The sequence below is a fragment of the Andrena cerasifolii genome, chromosome 3, assembly GCF_050908995.1.
Source record: "Andrena cerasifolii isolate SP2316 chromosome 3, iyAndCera1_principal, whole genome shotgun sequence".
Taxonomy (NCBI): Eukaryota; Metazoa; Arthropoda; class Insecta; order Hymenoptera; family Andrenidae; genus Andrena; species Andrena cerasifolii.
The window spans coordinates 3,182,795-3,203,846 of NC_135120.1; the positions used below are offsets into that span (position 1 = coordinate 3,182,795).

The following is a 21,052-nucleotide window of genomic DNA, read 5'->3' on the forward strand; positions in this document are numbered from 1 at the left end:
GGTATATCCCCATTGGCCCACGTTTTCTAACATAATCTTAGAGGTAGGGCACACGTACTGTCGCTATTGGCCGACGCGACAACGCCGACGAATACAACTTTGTATTAGTAAGCGAATGAGACACAGACGGTGGGAGCCAATACGAGCAAAGTAGCCCCTTGCCTCTTGTATCGTCCACGTTTCTTCTTCTCAGCAAACGGCAGTACATAATAAGTCCTGGATGTATTCGTGCTCATTGAGACCGAACATTCATATACGAAGATGGAAGAGGAATTCATTACTACTTCAATATTTCACGCTTGATCGGGTACTCGCACAAACCTCTCAACTGAGAAAGTAAACGGTATACACCGAGAATCAGCGAACTATTACGATACCGTGGGACTCTTAACCTGCATTACCGCCAATTAAAAATTAAAACTTTTATCCGTTTCATTAGAAACTCATGATAGTGAAGGAGGTAAAGGTAAGAAGATGCGGAGATGAAGGTAGGATAGAAAAGGAGAAAAGAAAAGAAGAGTTGCGTTTCGTGCTGGGCCTGCTAGTGGAAGCATCAGTAAAGCTTACCTAGCAGACCCTGCCGTACGCATGGGATGTAAGGATGTAGAACGAAACAGGTATACTTATACAGTCATCATTTAATCTTGTAACCCACGCTCGCGCGTACAGGTAAAATGGCAACAGCGCTTCACAGACCGCTGGACAGTAGTGATGCCCGAGTTTCGAAAATTTTGTGATGGTCTTTTTCAAATTAACGTCGCAAAGAGCTATTCCGAATTTCCCGGCCCGGGTTGAAGAATTTGGGGCGTTTTTCGTATAACTTTTGAACTATAAAAGATATCGGAATTCAATATGCGCCGAAAAATGAGGAAAAATTATTCCCACTTAATGGATGGATAAATAATTTAACATATTTTACGTTTACTTAATTTTTCTTTTATCAATTTTTTAACCATAATTGTTGCGAAAAGTTTTTGCAAACTGTTTATTTGATATTGTATTTAATGCACTTTTTTAAAAAATTCATGGTGTTGATAAACAATAGGTTAGTTGTTTCTGTATCGTTACTTTCATAAATTGAGAAATTAAATTTTATTCAATTATGTGTTAGTTCTGCAGACCTCAGAATCTATTGTTCCGGTTTTCTTTTTTATAATTTTATGATTGAGTCTTTGATTGTAGCGGTGATTGAGTTTTCTTTCTAGAATTGTTGTGTCTGAATGTTTTAACCTTTTAGATACTCAAAGCCACGCCTATTCCCGCTTCCGTTAATGCCATTTTTGGAACGATGCGCCATTATTGTGGCTTTTACACGCAGGTGGCGAATAATCTCCCCGTACAGGGGTATAGCGCCGCGGTTAACCCTGTCGTAGCTAAAATTTTTAAAATTGAGACGGGCACGAGACCAGTCGACATTGTTTTTGAACCTCATTACAGTAATCTGGGGTCCGAGGTAAACCGGTCATAAAAGCGGAGCGCGCGGTTGGCTTATCTGGGCTGAGAAATTCCCAATAGTCCTTTGCCACGTTAATTTGAAAGAGACCATCCTAAAATTTTCGAAACTCGGGCATCACTGCTGTCGGGCGATCGCTGGCAGCTCTATTATGTAACTCATAACACCTGGTGTAACGAACACCAGCAAGATGCGCAATCAAAGGAATCCGCACACGCTGCAAGGCCGAAGATCCACAGGCGGAGACCATTAGGCCTCCCCCTGCGATCACCATACCGCCGCCTCAAATTATGTATATAAACCCACGCCCGAACAACCAGAGCAATATTATAAAATCAGTTACGTGATCATGCCCGTGATCGCCCCGTCGAGATCAGTCAAACTCTATGAACCTCTCAGCCCGAGTATCCCGTCCCTGGCATTATCACCCGAACTATCGGAGCCTGAGAAACGCCCCGTCAGGGACGACCACGGAGTGCAGCGAGATTGTCAGGGAAAATATCGACACCGGCAACCCTTGCAACAGCTCTCAGAACGCCGGGCCTGTGCATTGTTGTGGTGGAAGGCGTCTGTGAGGCGCCATTGTCGCTTTACCTGTTCGTGCGAGCAGGGGTTTCAAGATTAAATGATGACACATAACCTGATAAACATTTTAATTTTCAATAGTAGGTAACTCATATAACATGTCCGATTCATTAGGCTCAGCTATGGGTGCACCGTGTACTCGTCAGGAAAGGGTCGCTCGTGTTGAGCAAACAAAACAATGATGGCAATGGTCTGCATGCATAGAGTGTAAACACTGCGCCCGCATAAAAGCGAGAATTACTGTAAACGGTTGGTAAAAAACCTATTATATAACACTTTAAGTAGTATGTTTTCACAACCCGGGATTTGCACGCCGTGCTGGCCACTAGCGTATTGTTACGTCTATATGTTCTAGAAAGCATCGAAAGTATTGTCTGAGTGAGTGTCCCGAATGTTTGCTCGGGGCGAGTTAAGCAAAAGTTATTCAAAAAAAGCGATCGCTTGGAAAAGTTTGACGAACTTGAAGGGACGATTCTCAAGTCCTTGCGCCACATTAAGTGTTAATATATAGGTGTAAACGGTATACGTAGCGATATTTTAGGGGGTGGTAGGGGAGGTCCAATGGAACATAAAAGTCCTATGATATAGTGTCCAATCTGTCTCCATTTTACAGTAATAATGCCTCAAAGTTTACATGTCTATACGCTAAACTAATAGTCGCAGGATTGCATAATTTTGCAAATACATTGGAGACCACCAGTAGAGTAAAAGGGTCTGAATACATTTTGTTGTGTCTCGTATAGTTTAGCTGTCATAAAGGTTTAAACATCGGAGATGTTTGTGGAAATGATCGTATCTACACGCACACAGATGAGCCGTAGCACAAAGACCGCCCGTTGTGAGCTGTTCAAGATGACCCAGTAACCGAAAAAGTTCGGACCCCTTACAGTAGCGGTCCCATTGAGGATCAGTTTGGAGTGGCGGAGGTTCTTAGGGTCGTCAGCTAGAAAATAAGAAACAAGTGAATGGAAACTCTACACGTGTTCTTAGGTCAAGCGCGCAGTGGTGGCAATTTGTTGCGTGATAGCTAGATGTAATGAATTGTAATTGCCACACGTAATTGTCTTACACAATTACAATTACATACTTCGTAATTGTAATTGTGCAGGACAATTACATCATGTTTGTAACTGCGCAAGACAATTACATCGTAATTGTAATTGTAATTGCCCCACACTTACATCTGACAATTACAATGTCATTGCTCTGCACAATTGTAATTGTGATTACAATGTAATTTCTCTGGAGACTTATAATTGTAATTGTGATTACAATGTAATTGCTCTGCAGACTTACAATTGTAATTGTATTTATAATTGCTCTGCACGATTACAATTGCAATTGCCATTGCTCTGCAATTACATTTGACAATTACAATTATAATTGTCAAATGTAGGTGTGGGGCAATTACAATTATAATTGTCAAATGCAGGTGTGGGGCAATTACAATTATAATTGTCAAATGCAGGTGTGGGGCAATTACAATTACAATTGTAATTGTGCAGAGCAATTACATTGTAATTGATGTTACATGTAACTGCAATTATAATGTAATTGCTAAATCGATTACATCTAATTGCAATTACTGTTTAATCGGAATTACTTTGTAAATGTAATAAAATTGATTCTATTTTTTTATCAATAAATGTATTACTAATTTAAAAAAAAAATTTAATTTCTATCTATTATACCTGTATCACAATCCATCTTCAATAAATACCTATTTTTAAGGCCGTTACACTGTTAATCCCCCTGAACTGCATGTAAAATCTGTGTCTTTAGGAATTTCGTTCTAAAATTTTACCTGGTCAATCTTGACATGTTGTGGGATGAAAATATGCACAAAAAACGATTTTTTGACCGGGGGGTGCACTTAATAAAAATTTTGCGATACATTTAGTGAAGAATTTACAGCGACAATGAAATGTGAATTTAAGTAAAAATAGGTAAATTTATAAAGAAATGTCACTTTATACAACTAAACTCCTACAAACCTAACATCACGCAAAGTGCGATGGACATACGTGTGGGAGAGTCCCATTTCTCGAGCAATACTCCTCGTACTGCGGGCAGAGTTATTGCGAATATGATCAAGGATTTCTTCTTCCCTGTTGACATTCCTTCTTGGTCCTCTTCCTTCGATGCGAGGGACAAAGGAAACCGTAGTGTGCAATGTTTCACACAAATTGATAAAAAAGCTGCCGGGATGGTTGTCGCTGATTTGGGAACCGTTCCGCGTACAATCGCTTCGCACGTAATGCGTTGCAACCAGCCTCCCCATACATGATAATCATGTTAAACATGTCGCTGCAAGTATACCCCGCATAGGTCTCCATGCTTCACAAAATCACTTCCTCACTTTTCCACTTAAAGGGAGTTCGCGAGCACGCGTCGCACGATCAGCGATTTCGCACGGATGGCGTCAGCAAAATCTAAACGTCTTGTCAGGTTTCGGAAACTGAGTGTGGTGACTGTTGTGCCTTGACTGAGTTTTCTGCGTTTTCCGTGGCAAAAGAAAACACCAACGTGGAACTTGGTGGCAGAGGCAGTGATTTGTATAGCCAATCAGGGTTGGTGAAGGACTTCGTGTGCACCCTGATTGACAGTTCGGCGGCAGATACCTGCTAGCGGAAATATATTTTTCTGACGCGCGGAAAACACGAACATCCGGATTGTACGTTAAGGACTGGTAGAAAATATTAAACAATGGTACAAAATATTAAACAATGAAAGCTATAAAGCGAAACGGGTACACGGCTGTAGAAAATATTGAAAGGCAGAGTTCCGTTATGGATGGGCAATATTGAACGAAGAAAACTTATTTCTAAGGGTATTTGAATACAATACTAGTATAAAGTACTTAAGATTAAGAGCTTAACGTCCGCCGAGTTGTCCGCATATCAAACAACTTTTTCCTTAGCGAAAATATTGTCCGAAACTTCGTTAACAAGATATTAACAAAAAACTCCGACCAATCAGAGCGCGAGCATTCCGCCCGAGCTCCCGCGCTGCGAATACGAGCAAGCAAGTCGGTATGCATCGAAGGAAATTGCGTAGAATGGCAAATGAAAAATACGTAACAAATAAAATTTTCTCATTGTTTGTTTGTCACTTAAAGTGACTAAAAAATAAAGGGTAAATTGACGAAAATCATGTATAACGTAAAAAGACAAATACACCTTTTTTTTTAGAGGAATCGAAAATATGAAGAAAAATTTACGTACCGAAATTTGGAGAATTATCGCCGGAAATAAATCATAGCGTGCGGTAAATTGAAAAAATAATAATCACCAATAAACTAACTAAAACTTACCCTTTCGAAAACTCACATGAAGCTTGAAAACCTCTGTCACTGGGTGACTGAACCGATCCTGGTCATCGACGGACGCGCCCAGTCCACAGCTGGTTCCAGGTATACGACAGTACCCAAAGTAATCGTGCAGTGAAGTAAATATTCGGTACATTAACCCGAAAGCACTTGACGTTGCGATTCTTTACTTTGGGCGGTGTCGTATGTACCTGCGATCAGCTTAGCACTGGGCGCTACCCTACAATAAATCTTTTCGCCCACCGATGACCAGGATTGGTACAGTGACACAGGTTTCCGAAAAGGAAGGAAAGGAATGTCCGAAAGGGTGAGTTTTATTTAATTCATTGGTAATTATTAGGTGTAGAAATAAATTCTTTCCGATTTTAGGGTACAATAACAGTTTGATTTAAATAATATGAAAACAACTCAATCATCGAAATAATTTCCATTATGGTCAACTACCTTTTGCTATTTTTCTGCCAGTTTACGAATACTACCGCGACAGAAATTCGGTAGTTTTGTACTGATTATGTAAATCCAGTCGGAAATAATTTTTATTTATACACCTAATATTATTTTTTAAATTTAGTTGTGTTGGCCGTTATTAAATTACGGATTTTTACCTCACCATTCACTTTAAATGACAACCAAAAGATGACGAAAGGTATCGATCGCCGTCGTTTTCGCAGAGATCTGATGAGAAATGCAGAGCTGGAAGAGTTCTCACTTCTTAATGGGTATTCCAACTCCTTCGAGGGTCGAAAGTCATAAACATGCGGTGAGGCATCGCGGGGTGTTGTCTTCGCCACGGGGTACCAGGCGGCATCTCCTTGAATCGAGGAGCTGGAGGATCACCCTTAAGAATTTTTTGTTCCGAAAAACACACCACTTTAGGAATTACATGAAAGGTCAGAGGTCAACACCCCATTTCAATGTGTTAGTCTCACCAATATGCGCGAGCTACTATCCGTTTCAAACGCATGCTACAAACTTTAAGGCATTATTACTGTAAAATGGAGACAGATCGGACACTATGTCATATGACCTTTTATGTTCCATTGGACCTCCCCTACCACCCCCTAAAATATCGCTACGTATACCGTTTACACTCTGTAGAAAAATCAGTTTCCATGTGATAACAATGAAGGAACAATCACTCTGATTTTTTGTTTAAATATTTACAAAAATGAATTAAGTACTTGTACCTGTTATTCACTTACCTTGAAGAATGGATTTTCCCCAGCCCGTGATAATACATGTGTCACCTTTTTCCGAATCTTTTGTTTTAGACAGGCAAAGAGAATTTATATGAAGATCGAATGTTGCAGGACTATCGAGTTGCAAAATGGCAATGTCGTGATATCCCAGTCCTTTTTTATAACCAGGATGCATTGTAATTGATGAAACGTTGAGAATTTGATAAGGAAGAGGTTCTTCGTGTTTTAGTTCATATCCCAATTTCCATTCTCCCAACTTTATGGAAATATCGTTCGATGACAAGCTTTATTAAACAGATAATCAGTTCAATTAACATATATAAGTTTATAGTGGTTATTAGAACGAATGGAATTTAAATTATCCGCAATGGAATGTATTTGATATATAAAATTCGGTTATAAGCATTCCTAGAGGCTAGTATAAGTTGCTATAAGTTACTACAGAATAAATCACACAATCCAAACTGAATGTAAGGTCAGTGCACTTCGTAATGGTTACATTTCTTGTACGGTTGGTGATAGAGGAAAGCAGTATAGGGAACAGTTGAATGGTATAACTGGTCTTTCTATGACTTCCTTTGTTTCTTCTATTTAACTATTTGTCGAGAAAGTTCAATAACGTTTTTGTTTAATGACACCATATGACATTTCCTACGTAGAATCAATTCTTAACAAACTGCGTATAAAAGTATGTACTCAAGATCTTCGCAGATTAATTTTTTGCAAGATATTTAAAAAATTTAAATTACGTATATCTTTTATTCAAGATGTTGAACTACACGACTGCAGCACAAGAAACAATTAATGATAAGAATATGACTTATAAATACTTGCGTATATGAGCAAATTTTATCTCTTTGAATCCAAACACTAATTACATTATAATGCCTATGATATACACTAAGGTGGACCGAAAAAATGAAATTTTCGAAAATCGAAACAGCCTAGTGCGGAAAAGTTGCGTCTGGGAAAGACAAATAGAGGCAAACAATTTTTTTTTTTAAATCGGTCAATATTTGACCGAGCCAAAACGGGGTCAAAGTTTTTAATTTTTGACCAAGTTTAAGAACTTATGTATATTTTCATAAAATTTGCATATTTCACTGTTTAGCATCATAAAATATTATTTAAGCGCATAAACCCGTGAAATAGTGTTTTATATATTGTCGCGAAGCGCCTGAATCGCGTAGAGTAGTCAGATTTTCTCCTAGATCTTTAGTTTCTGAAGTATATAGAAAGATATCTGCAAAAATTGGTGCATTTCGGGTGTCTTTTTCCATTTGATCGTTGTTTAAACTTATTTAAATGTTTATAATTAAATAATAACTTATATCGTTGTGTTTGCGAGGATTCATATAATAATATGGCGGGAAAAGCAACTGAATAACTATTACTGTTTGAACTCAAAAGATGACCAAAGTTGAAAATTAGCTTTTCTTCAGAAACGAATTTCTCGATAACAGAGGGTGATGTTGACAAACGGTTTGTGGTTTTGTTTTCAGCGTACAAAAATCTATAAGAAATGCCTATTGAGTGTCACAGATCAAACAGGTTGCTGGTTCGACTCTTAAATCAATAAAATATGTTCCTCTTTCACTGCAACTGCGTTACGTCTCAAAATAGAAACACATAGGTACGTGTGACTTGTTTAGAGTGAGAGTTTGACATAGGGGTACGCTTTTGCTACGCTATGTTTTGGCTCGGTTTGTCAAAGACTCACGCGGATTTCTCTCCGAAAATCCATTTTGGGGATCAAGACACTATGGCGCTCAAAATGGTTTGTCTTCAATGCCGGTGTAAGCTATAAATTGCAAGATGACATTGTTTATTAGTACTTTGCGTGTAGTAGAGCCCTTTCACGTATAGTACGCCGAAAAGTATTAAAAATTCACGCTGCTACTGACATTCCCGCAACTTTATAATGCACTGTTTAATCATTCTAGTGAAGTAATAATAATTGGATTCTATTTGCCCCGAGTATTAGTTTACCGCCAACACTGAAATTTACAGTAAAATCTAATTCTTAAAAGCCTCGCAAAAAGTTGCATGATGCATGAGTGTCGTGGTGTGCATGGATGCAACTGCAAATCGAGTTACTTTTGAAACCCGCATTGGGAAGTAAAATTTTGTCTAGCTCTGAGAAATTCATCGGTTCAGTGAAGTGTGTGCACATGATAGTGCATATTATCTCGTGATTTCTCAATTCGCGCATCAATTTCATCGATTACTGGACCATGTGGGAGGCCTTTTAACAGGATTCCATTGAGATATACCTGCTACTTTTTTGTAAGTAACATACATATTATTATTATACATATGATAAATTGTGCTTTTATTAAAAAATATTCACTGATACTTCAAAAATAAAACCGAAAACAGTTATGTTAGAAACTGACGAGAAATCACTAAAATTTCAAAACTTTAACTGAAATGTGGCACGGGTTGCAATTGTGCAATCACTTTGAAATTTTGCACATATCATTTTCTCATCGAGTGTCACAATTTAAGGGGGTTCGATAGAAAAAACTCATAAAAAATGTTGACCCTTATAGCTAAGGACCATCCTAGTGTACACACACAAGTACTGCTGTCAGTACAAATTGTGTGGTACATCTTGCCCAAGATGCTAAAAAAATTATTTGAATTTCAAGATATAATAAAACACAATTTCACAGGCTGGAAGAATCTGAAAGATACTTGCTATAATTGTGATAGTTCAAATTCACACACAATGAAGAAACTCAATATAATTGCTTCCAAACAAATTTTTATTGCAAAATGTTGAAAATACGACGTGTGCGAGTGCGAATGGCTTTTGTTTTTTCATTTCGAGAGCGTTCTATCACTTGCGGCGAGCTATTAGCTGTGTGTATGGCGGTCTTCGAGATCTCTCAGTATTATTTTGTATTACGGCGTATTAGTGTTGTATAGTGCAATCATAGCACACATATTAAATAAACCATATAATTTCCAGACAAAATTACTTTTGCTCGATCACAATAATAGTGAAACAACGAAAGTGGAAAATTTCTACATCAAAGCAATACCTATTACTAAAATACATATGGGAGATCAGTATTATAAACTTAAAGCAGCGATTTTCCACCACGGTAAAAGTATTGCAGATGGTCATTATATGAGTATGGTAAGGGCCCCTTACTAAGGGGTAAGGGCACGATGTGGGTATCCGTTGATGTATTACCCATAGAAAAACAAGCTTGGCCACGAAATGCTAAAAATGCATACATATTTTTCTTCGAAAGGTGTTAATTGCGGTTGTTATTACAGTTCAATGTTAAATACAAAGTACTATACATATACTACATATAGATCGGCATTGCAGTGCATATGGTTTCTTTTCGTAGTTGTTAAACTTGCGTAAAATTTATTCGTAATAAAACTGTTCATGGCTGTTGATGATGAACCTTTGTAATTTAGAATATTAAGAATTATCTGAAGTCGTTCCCTATGCAAATTGTCTTTATAATAAGAAGTGAGATCCCCATAACAAACTTCAGAAAAGTAAAAAAATTACGCCAAGTACGTGAAAAAGTCGAGGACGGAAAAGAGTATTATGAAATAGAAGAAAATAATATCACAAAAAATAGAAGATAATAATAAGTACAATATAAAAAAAAGCTGCAAGTACATCTTCTATTTTTTGTGATTCATATTACTATCATTTTCTTCTAATTTTTTATGATTTATTTGATAATACTCTTTTTCGTCCTCGACTTTTTCATGTACTTGACGAAATTTTTCAACTTTTCACCCCCACGGTTTTTTTTTCTCACAATTCTGTATTGTCATCCAAGCTACGTAAAGCTGCAAAGTTTCAAGTCTATTGGAGAGTTAGAAGTGGATTAAAATTGAGTTTCTAGACTTGAACCATACATAATACAAGCAGAGGATCGAAACTGAATAAAATCGTTTAATCAAATCATTTAAAAATGAATGTTTTTTTAAAGAAAATTGGTCATTTCACTTTAAACATCCGCCATTTGGTCCCAGATGACTGTTTTATAAAATGAAACGATTAAAGACTAGATAAACTATTGTATGTAATAACTAAATCTTCTGCGTTTTTTGATTTTAGATAACCCAGTTACGAACAATGTTGGTCACCGCGAAACGTGTTTCTAAAATCAGCTACCGGGAAATCAGTTGTAATTTTGCAATAAATAAATACTTTTACACCAAAAGATAATATAATAAACTGTTAAAGTGTCCCTCATCGGAATACAGAAACCTTTACGTAAAAATATGCATGTACACTTTTTAAAATAAATTCCCAAAGAATCGTGCTTCTTCTACCTCCTGGCTGCGAAAGGTCAATTTATATTACATTAACGACGCGACGTCTGTTCACTGCCCTATTGACCTACATACGCTACGTGAGCTGCCAATCGCCGTGCTTCAGGCGTTTCTGATACGAATTGTGAAACATGAATAACTAAAAATCGAACTTTCACCATAATTCCGTTTCTCTTCTTTTTTCTCTTATTTTGTCCCGCAGATTCATCCATTTCATTTTCTACTACCTGTTGCCGAACACGCTGTATATTATTTAAAGTTTAATTTACAATTTTGTAAGCTACAAAGTTTTAGTAGGTGGGCAATATATGTATTCTGTGTATACTGCCTTGATCTAATAAGATATTGCAAAATGTATTGCTGTTTCTTGCTATGCTAATATGTTTTACATAATAAAGTATAAAACATTTACCTGTCGACGCAAGTGGCCGATGTTATCACATGGCGATTACTAACGAGGGCTCCAGAGCAGAGAATTTTTCTCTGTTTTGAATGTAAAACCATTGCTTGCCATGGAATCTCGGCGAAAGCTGTTTCTGATCCTTCCTTGTCGGGCGTCTGTAAAATCAAATTAACGAAAAGCATTTTAAATACGTCTTAAGTTGCGTTTAAGGTATATTCCAACGAATGGGCATTAGCCTAATTGAATATACAGGTTCTCTTGAAAAGTGATTGAGCCTCGGCCCTCAGGTCCGGCCGCCACCAATTTTCATGATGAGTAGCCTATTCGACTTGCCATTGTCCTCTCACTCGCCACGGCAACTACAAAAGAGCTACAGTGTTTTCCCGTTATGAGGAAGCGCATTCCGTTCTGTTAACAGCACATATCTACGGCGAGTGCGAGAGCGTGATTGTGAGAATGAACGAAACGGCACGCGACATCGACAAATCATAAATTTCGTTAGAGATCGCGGTGGCATCGTATTACTGAAAGACGGCAAAAGCGAAAGGCGAGTCAAACAACATACCGTTTCGTTTAGGGGATGGCTTGTTACTGTTAAAACTAGTGCTGTGTATGTCGTGGCTAGGTTTATTTTTATCCGGAAAACTTCACCAATCCATTGGTACTATTTTCAAAAAAATGAAAATTTTGAAGATTGAAATGTTCGTCCGACGGCTCGAATGAACGCTAAAAACTTATTCGAGTTTGAATAAAAGATCATCCCCATAAAAAAAACTTCAAAAATATAAAAAAAATACGCCAAGTACATGAAATCAAATAAATCACAAAAAATAGAAGATATTAATAAGTACAAAATAAAATAAAAAAGATGTGAAATCAAAATGAGCTGGAAGTACATAAGGGTGCTTTCAGTCAAATACTTGGCCTGGTGAGGCAAGGTCAAGGTGTCGATGAATAAGAATTATTTAAAAACGCAAAATAATGAAAGTGTACTCATATTGTCAGAGTTTTAAATTGACAAATTATCTGAAAGCCCGCGAGAGGGAAAGTATGGGTATTGATGATCTGAGAATACATTTCCTCGCCAGGCCAAGTATTTGACTGAAAGCACCTTCCCTGATAACCATCTGTCTCCAGTCTGACATCAGATTGGTAGCAGGATCTGGCTCTGGCATGAGAGCGCAGAGTCTGACGTCAGAACCGTAGCAGACGGCAGAATCTGCTGCGGATCTGCTGCCGTTCTGACATCAGGCACTGACATCAGGCTCTGCACCTCAGAACGCAGCCATCCGCGGACACAGACGACTACGGTTCTGATGTCAGATTCTGCTGTCCAGATCTGGCTATCAGGGTTTATGTACTTGCAGCTCATTTTGATTTCACATCTTTTTTATTTTATTTTGTACTTATTAATATCTTCTATTTTTTGTGATTTATTTGATTTCATGTACTTGGCGTAATTTTTTTACTTTTTTTAAGTTTTTTATGGGGAACTCACTTCTTTTAACAAAGACAATTTGCATACTAGGGAATGACTTCAGATAATTTTTAGTATTATATTTATTATTATCTTCTATTTTTTGTGATTTATTTGATAATACTCTTTTCAGTCCTCGACTTTTTCATGTACTTGGCTTATTTTTTTACTTTTTTGAAGTTTTATTAGAAGAGGACATGATTTAAAAAAAAATTATTTATTAATTTGATACATGAAAATGTGGTTATTTCATTTGCTCGTACAGCAGGGTAGAGCAGGGCAGCTCTTTTAGCTGTTGAAATAATTCTCTTCGTCTGCATCGTTAACTGAAATAGGACACAATTACTAATTATTTATAAATTATCACACGTGCTCATATGTCAAGATCATTGAATGAATAATTGCGTATGCAAAACCCTACTTGCAAATTTATGCATACATAGTCTGACGTGGATCACACTGCATCATCTTCTGCTTCGATTATCTGTAAATATATATAAAATCCACATTTTATTTATATACAACTTAACGTAGAACTTACTTATATAGAAATTATATAGAAATAGTGGCCTTCTGCTATAGTAAGTGTAGAGACTACATAATGTGTCCGAAGGAGGGGAGAGCATATGGTAGAAAGTCTGGTTGCAGGAAATTTAAAAAATGCTAATGGTAATTTACCGAAAATGAACGAAGAGATTCAATATTTTTATTGGTATTGGTTTAGTATATTTATTGTTGAATTGATATATTGTTAATGGGAAGCTAGTAAAATTAATAAATGAATAGCATAGCAACTGCTGTGGATTTTATACAAAAGTATTGCGAATGTCTTTCACAAAGGATTGAAAAGTATCAAGGGAGATGCGTTTTCAGCGTACTTTCTTCACTAATGTGACCTGCTCCACATTGCAAGCAATCCACCATAATTTTCTTAATTCTTAATGCTAGGTGTATTTGTGTAATTGCTGTAGGTGTATCCCTACCCCCATATAACTAGCAAGCAGATTCTGTCATTAAATAATTAATTCTACTTATTTAAAAAACTATTTATTCTTTATTTAATAATATACAGGATTGGCGATATAAATCCGAAGAGGAACTTTCAATATTTGCATTTACAAATCCATATACAGTACATCCCGTAACCAGTGGTACTTATTAGGTGCAATATCAGAAAATTTTCTGTATTTTCAACTTCTTTTCTGTGTAGAATCACCATATTCCGTATTGTGTTAGCGTTGAAAACAAATACAATATTAGTATAAAATTAAACGTAACATATGAATAAACAGGATACATGCGATACTTATTTCAGCTTCACCTCCACACAGTACACACCTTATATATATTCCGATAATAGAGATTCGGATAATAATTTAACTCATATTTTCTTATAAATGTTCGCAGGAACATGCATGATCGCCTAGGGTGTGTACTGTGTGGAGATGGAGCTGAAGTAAGTATCGCATGTATCCTATTTATTCATACGTTACGTTTAATTTTATGCTAATATTGTATTTGTTTTCAGCGCCAAAACAACAAGAAATATGATGATTCGGGACGTATTGTATATGGATTTGTTAATGTAAATATTGAAAGTTCCTCTTTGGATTTATATGCGCTACTTATATTATTTTGTAACAATTGTAATCACCAATCCTGTCTATTATTAAATAAAGAATAAATTGTTTTTGAAATAAGTAGAATTAATTATTTAATGTACTGCAGGATCTAATCTGCTTGCTGTTTATGTGGGGGTAGCGATACAGCTACAGAAATAATGGTACATTTGTGTTGGTGCATAGGGAATTGTTTGGCAATTGTGGCCTTCAGATGGCGTTGTTGGATGTGTCAGGCGGGCAGCAGGACCTGCCGTCGAACTGCCGTCGAGCTGCCGGCAGAACCGTAGCTGAATGCGCTCAGATCCGTAGTAGCAGATCCTGCGCTCTTCTGGCAGACCCTGCTGTAAATCTGCTGGCAGACTCCAGGCAAATGGTTATCAGGGTACATGCATGGTACAAATTTCCAGAAACTTATGCGAAAGAAGATGCTTCTCTGTCGAACCTTCTCTGGACAACTTTCAAGTATGCGACTCTACATAAAAAAAAATTATTAAAAATTTTTAACTACTTACCTTGTAAATTGAGACAATAATTCAGTCTCTTATTTATTGTAAAAACTCGTGACATTTCAGAAAATTTTGACAACTTTCCTTATTTGACACTTGGTAGGTTATAATGACACTTGGTATTTTATAAAATTCAATAGTATACATAGGTATATGTATAATGACAAACGACGATCCCTACCGAATAATCCCGAGAGTCGACGAACGAAGAACGAAACTTGTGTTAGTTTCTTTTTGGCTGAAGGTGTGCGTGTAACGCGTATACGTATTATGTTGACGAAAATTTGCTTGAAGAAGAAGGAAAAATCTTACCTTTTCCGACTGATCCATGAGACGATATTACGATATCTCTGTCATGCGTGCACCGATTTTATTGAATTTGGTCTTATTCGAAAGCTAATATGCAGTTTACATAAGAAAAATGCCTTTAAATTTAGAAAATATTGCAGGCGTGATGAGATATTAATGAAATAGGTTTCAGGTTAGGTTGGATTAGCCGGGCGACGAGTAAATGATAGCGGCAGCGACAGTCGACGTATGCAGGGTCATCCGTTAAAACTGCAACCAACGCGCGCGCGAACAGACGAAAATGGCAACACCGCTTCACGGACGCATTCCACTACAACCATTCACTGGCCCGACGATTGGAGGGCTACCAGCGACCGCTGGACAACAGCGATGCCCGAGCTTCGAAATTTTTTTAATGGTCTCTTTCAAATTAACATCGCAAAGAGCTGTGCGGAATTTCCCGGCCCAGGTAAGCTCCGCTATTATGATCGGTTTACCACTCACACCCGATAATGAGGTTTGAAAACAACGTCGACTAGTTTCATACCCATCTTAATTTAAAATTTTTTAGCTACGACAGGGTTGAGCACGGCGTTATTCCTCTGTACGTAGAGATTTTTCGCCACCTGCGTGTAAAAGCCACAATACCAAAAAGCCGATATAGGCGTGACGTTGAGTAGCTAAAAGGTTAAAACCTTCCGACACAAAAATTGTAGAAAAAAATTCAAACACCGTTACAATCAAAGATACGTCCTATTAGTTACCCATTACGCCCAATCTACGCATGCACTGCATTAAGGATAAAGTCATAAAAAAGAAAACCAAAACAATTGATTCTGAGGTTTGCAGAATTAACGCATAATTGAATAAAAATTTAATTTCTCAATTTATGAAAGTAATGATACAGAAACAACTAGCCTATTGTTTATCAACACTATGCATTTTAAAAAGAGCATTAAATACAGTATCGTATAAACGGTTTGCAAAAGCTTTTTACAACAATTATGGTTAAAAAATTGATAAAAGAAAAATTAAGTAAACGTAAAATATGTTAAATTATCCATCATTAAGAGGGAATAATTTTTCCTCATTTTCCGGCGCAAATTGCATTCCGATACCTTTTATAGTTCAAAAGTTATACGAAAAAGGCCCCATATTCTTCAACCTGGGTCGGGAAATTTCAAATAGCTCTTTGCGACGTTAATTTGAAAGAGACCATCCTAAAATTTTCGAAGCTCGGACATCACTGCTGTCCAACGGTCGCTGGCAGCTCTCCAATCGCCGGGCCAGTGAATGGTTGTAATGGAATGCGTCCGTGTGGCTGTGTTGCCATTTTCGCCTGTTCGCGCGCGCGTAGGTTACAGTTTTAAGGGATGACCCTGTATAGTCACATATGTACTTATAATCTAAATACTGTTTTATACTTATACTAATGAACACGGTGTCATTTATTTAACTTAATCCCACACTATTTGCCTTTTACTTGTGATAATCAGGAAGTGTCCTCAAATTATGAAATTTTAACATTAAATATCTCCGCAGATTTTTTTTCTATATACACCAGAAAAGGTTCTGTTGAAATTGGTGATTCTAAAGCTGTGATATGTCTTCTTTGGTGACAAAAAGTACTTACTTTATTTCTAATACCACATCTTGGTTTCAATCCTTCCGTATTCAGACTGTCTCCAAAGTTATCATTTGGAGGAGTAATTTCACGCGATGGTATTAAAACGTTTGAAGAAATAATAGAATCCTCCGGTTGATATTCAGGATCCAATTTTTCTTCCGCTGACCTGGAATTGTTCGAATGCGATTCGGGTGTCACTGTTGTTTTGATTGATGGTCGAGACGTTGTAGTGGCTTTTATTTTTGCAATGTTCAGAAATGTTGGAAAACCCTGCTCATCAAAACCACCAGAATAATTCGCAGGGAGATTTTCTGTTGGCCAAGGATCCACATAATTTGGATCTCGACAACATTTACCAATTATACCATTTTCAGGATTTTTGCAAGTCTGTGAAACAATATATAAATAAATCATTAAGCAATGTGCATATGTTTTAATACAATGTGAAATGTGACAATAGATTTGTCCATTTTTATTTACTATGTACATTAATGATTGGGTGGAAGTGACAAAAACTCTTTGGTCGACGTGACTTTCTATCACCTCCAACTGAAGACCCAGGCAACCGTGAAACACAACAAAACGTCGGCCTCTTGTGCCGTAGTAGTTCGATTTAATAATTTTTTATGGATGTCTCAGTTACTTACGCTCAATGGTACGCGTCGAAGAAGTTGTTTACGAGACAAAGATACAGGCTGTGATCCAATTGTGCCATCTATGCTGCAAAATTTTTCTTCGACGCAAAGAAGAGCTGCCGCACAACCAACCTGCACGTGGGTTACGCTTGGAAATTGATCTGTTGATATCAATATTATTACTCACATTTTGGTAAAATTATTTTAACATAATTACTAATAATAATAAAATATTACACCAATATTATTTATAGCGGATTTTACCTTATGGGTCAAAGTAGTAATGACTTAAGTTAATATGTTAGTATTTTGTTGTTTTCATTTTGTTATTTCTGTACTTCAGAGTTCACAGTCACAAAGTGAGCAATCATTTTAAGAAAGTAAATACAAAAATGCTGTAAATATACGATCATATCAATACACGGTGAGTCATATAAAATATTATGATCAGTTTTTTTTTAAACATTTTAATTATAGTGACAAAATTGTTCTTTAACATTTGAGAGCATACTTAGTCAAATGTTGTCCCGTGGAAAAACTTTAAGGTTGAGATTAAACAGCATATAAAATACGAAAAAGTGTTTAAAATACATGTTACGGTGTTTTTTTAAAAAAAAAGTTAATAAAGGGAACAGATTAGCAACTCTTCTACATTTGGCAGCTGAAGGACTTTAATAATTACCGAGGTAATAAAGCTTTTTAAAATACAGTAGCTTCCAAAGTAGTTACGCGGATCTCGAGATTTCCATAATACGTATTTCTATCTCCACCAGATCTTGTTAGAACTGCTGGGAATCGTGCTTTTAATATGTTCCCGAAGGTTTTCCAATAAAAAGGAGATTAAACATAATTTAATTGGTATTATTTTGGGTATCGACTCATTTTCAGCAGGTTGATATGCCGAGAAACTAAAAATAATTCAAATTAGGTCGTATTTAGTCTCGGATTCATTGGGAAACCCTCGCCAAAAATAATTTCATAAAAATTTGACGCAAAAAATAAAAAGCTAAATTTTTGTCATTTGATCGCTCATCTCTTTACCTCTAACATTGAGCCACGAGGTTCAAACCCGATATGAAACTTCCATACTCTGCGTGCTGGGGTCCTCGAAATGCGCGCAATATGGAAGCCACTACTATTTTGCTGAGAATTTCTGTAATACTCCCCAGTTTATGTGGCTCACTTTGTGTATTGTATCATGACACTTAACAATATTTGGAGAGGTAAACTGATAACAATCAAATAAAAAGTTGTACTCTTTGTAGAAAACTGAGCATAACCTTGGCCACCAATTTCTCTAGCCGCACGCAAATTCATATATTTGACAATTTCTTCAGCAGCTTGATTCTTTGTTGCAGACTGTCGTTTCACTGCAATATCCAAATTATTAGGATTGACTTCTACATTTTGTTCGGATATGTCGATTTTTGTAGATGCGTCTTGATCCGTTTCCGCAAGCAAACAACAAACTTCATTATGAATCTTGCAATGTTTTTCCTGTTACACATAAAGATTGATATATTGGTAATCAAATGGATATCAGTAATATAATACCGCAAGAACTTTACTATAATAAATTATCAAACACACAATAGCACATGTTTTATTATACACAGTATAAGTACACAGTAAATTAAATTTAAAATAAACGAAACATCCCTATTGCTTTGACGTGAGAGCTTACATATAGAGAGGGAAAGTAAAGTAGCGCCCCATTATTTCACGCCTGATTAGGTCTTCGTTAAAACCGATCGATTGTGAGACTGAATAAACTACGTGTAGTGACACTGAGAGAACAGCGGTGTATCTGTTGTAACCAACTCGAAGCTGTAAAAGCAACACGGGCTGTATGCGGGATCAGTCATCTAATAATGAAAACGAAAATTGTTATTTTTTTTCAATAGATGTTAATGAGAGAATAATTTTATTGATGAACTGACAACGTTTTTCCCATGTAAATAAGTTCAGACATGATCTTATTCGGACTATTTTCAGCTTTAAGTAATTTCAGTCACCTCTGAAATTTGCAGATTAATTGTAGATTACATATGGTTAAAAACAGTCCGAATGAGATCACGCGTAGACTTACTTTTACTAGAAATATGTTATTAAACTAATAATAATATACGTTCGTGAAGATCTAATGAACGTTGCGGACGAACCGGTGCCTTGCTAACACCGGAAGCTGCGGGAATGTGGTTGCTGTGGACGAACCGTGCCTGGCTAACACCGGGAACCGCTGGAAGGTGATTGTTGTGGACGAACCGGTGTCTAGTCAACACCAAGAGTCATTAGGTGGTTGATGGCGTGGACGAACTAGAGCTGTTCAAGTACCCGGAAAAAGCAAGCCAAGCCTAACTTGGCTTGAACGACCGAGCCGAGCCGAGTACCCGAATGAACCGAGCGGCTTGAAAGAACCGGGCGGCTTGGATAGAACCAAGTAGCTTGAATTTTTCAAGCGGCCCGAAGGAAGCGGGCGGTTCGAACAGAACCAAGCGGATTGTATTATTTCAAGCGGGCCAAAATAACCGACAGGGCCGAAAGAACTGAGGCGGCCCGAATGTATGTCTGTACATTGTACGTCGAGCAGATTGGTTAGGAAATAGGTTAGATGTACTTAACCCAATTATAATATTGACTGCGGAAGTTTATGTAAATGCATGTTTTTATTGGAATGACTTGAGCGTGACTTTAACAGAAATATGTTTCATCATTAAGAGGATGTTAAAAATATTTTTCGACTTTACACATTTTGCATATTCTGGATATACATTGCACATTCTGCATATCTTTCATATATTTTGCAAATACGGAATTTGTTTATAAATTAGCTTGGTAAACCTCGCCACTAAAATTTAATAGTTTCATATGTTAAAAAGTTTAATATTGTAATAGTTACATATATATTCAAAAGTTTAATAATTCAATAGGAGGTACAACGGCTGGATACGTATAATACATAATTATTACAGTATAATTATTAGTATACTACAGTTTTATAAGAGGTTAAATATACCCCCCCCCTCCACCCGTTATCTTTTTCAGCATTTGCATATTCGCGGCATATAATATTTGCATAAACTTCCGCAGTCTATATTATAATTGGATTAAGTATATCTAACCTATTTCCTAACCTATCTGCTCGACGTACATTGTACAGACATACATTAGGGTCGCCTCGGTTCTTTCGGCCCGCTTGAAATAATTCAATCCGCTTGGTTCTGTTCGAGCCGCCCGCTTACTTCGGGCCGCTTGAAAAATTCAAGCTACTTGGTTCTATCCAAGCCGCCGGGTTCTTTCAAGCCGCTCGGTTCATTCGGGTACTCGGCTCGGCTCGGAAACCGGGTTTCAGTTTGGTTCGCATTTCAAGCTACCCGAATATTCAAGTACTTGAACAGCTCTAGGACGAACCGGTGCCCAGTTAACACCAGGAGCGGTGACGAGGCGTTTTTCGCAGGGGGCGCGCGTAAGAAGAAACAGTCACACTCTCAACTTTCATTTAAATAGCTACACTTCCTGCCGAAAGTAAGTTGATACAGTCGAAAAATCGGTTTTTATTACTTCAAAGTAAAACAAAATGTTAGACAAGTGGTAGGTCTTCCCATAAACACACTA

The 21,052-nt window shown here is 37.1% G+C and overlaps 1 protein-coding gene and 1 long non-coding RNA gene across 2 annotated transcripts in view; one reads left to right on the top strand and one right to left on the bottom strand.

Annotated features, from left to right (window-relative positions):
* LOC143367128 (uncharacterized) overlaps window positions 1-21,052 on the top strand; it is a 195,480-nt gene that overhangs the window by 146,307 nt on the left and 28,121 nt on the right. The window lies entirely within an intron of this gene.
* Window positions 1-21,052, bottom strand: part of Scaf (inactive serine protease scarface) — a 109,000-nt gene that overhangs the window by 11,528 nt on the left and 76,420 nt on the right. Inside the window, exons 4-8 of the mRNA XM_076808558.1 lie at window positions 18,718-18,934; window positions 17,450-17,598; window positions 16,809-17,189; window positions 11,292-11,437; window positions 6,569-6,849 (exon numbers count right to left, since the gene is read on the bottom strand). Of these exons, the coding sequence (XP_076664673.1) occupies window positions 6,569-6,849; window positions 11,292-11,437; window positions 16,809-17,189; window positions 17,450-17,598; window positions 18,718-18,934 (1,174 nt within the window). The remainder of the gene's footprint in view (window positions 1-6,568; window positions 6,850-11,291; window positions 11,438-16,808; window positions 17,190-17,449; window positions 17,599-18,717; window positions 18,935-21,052) is intronic.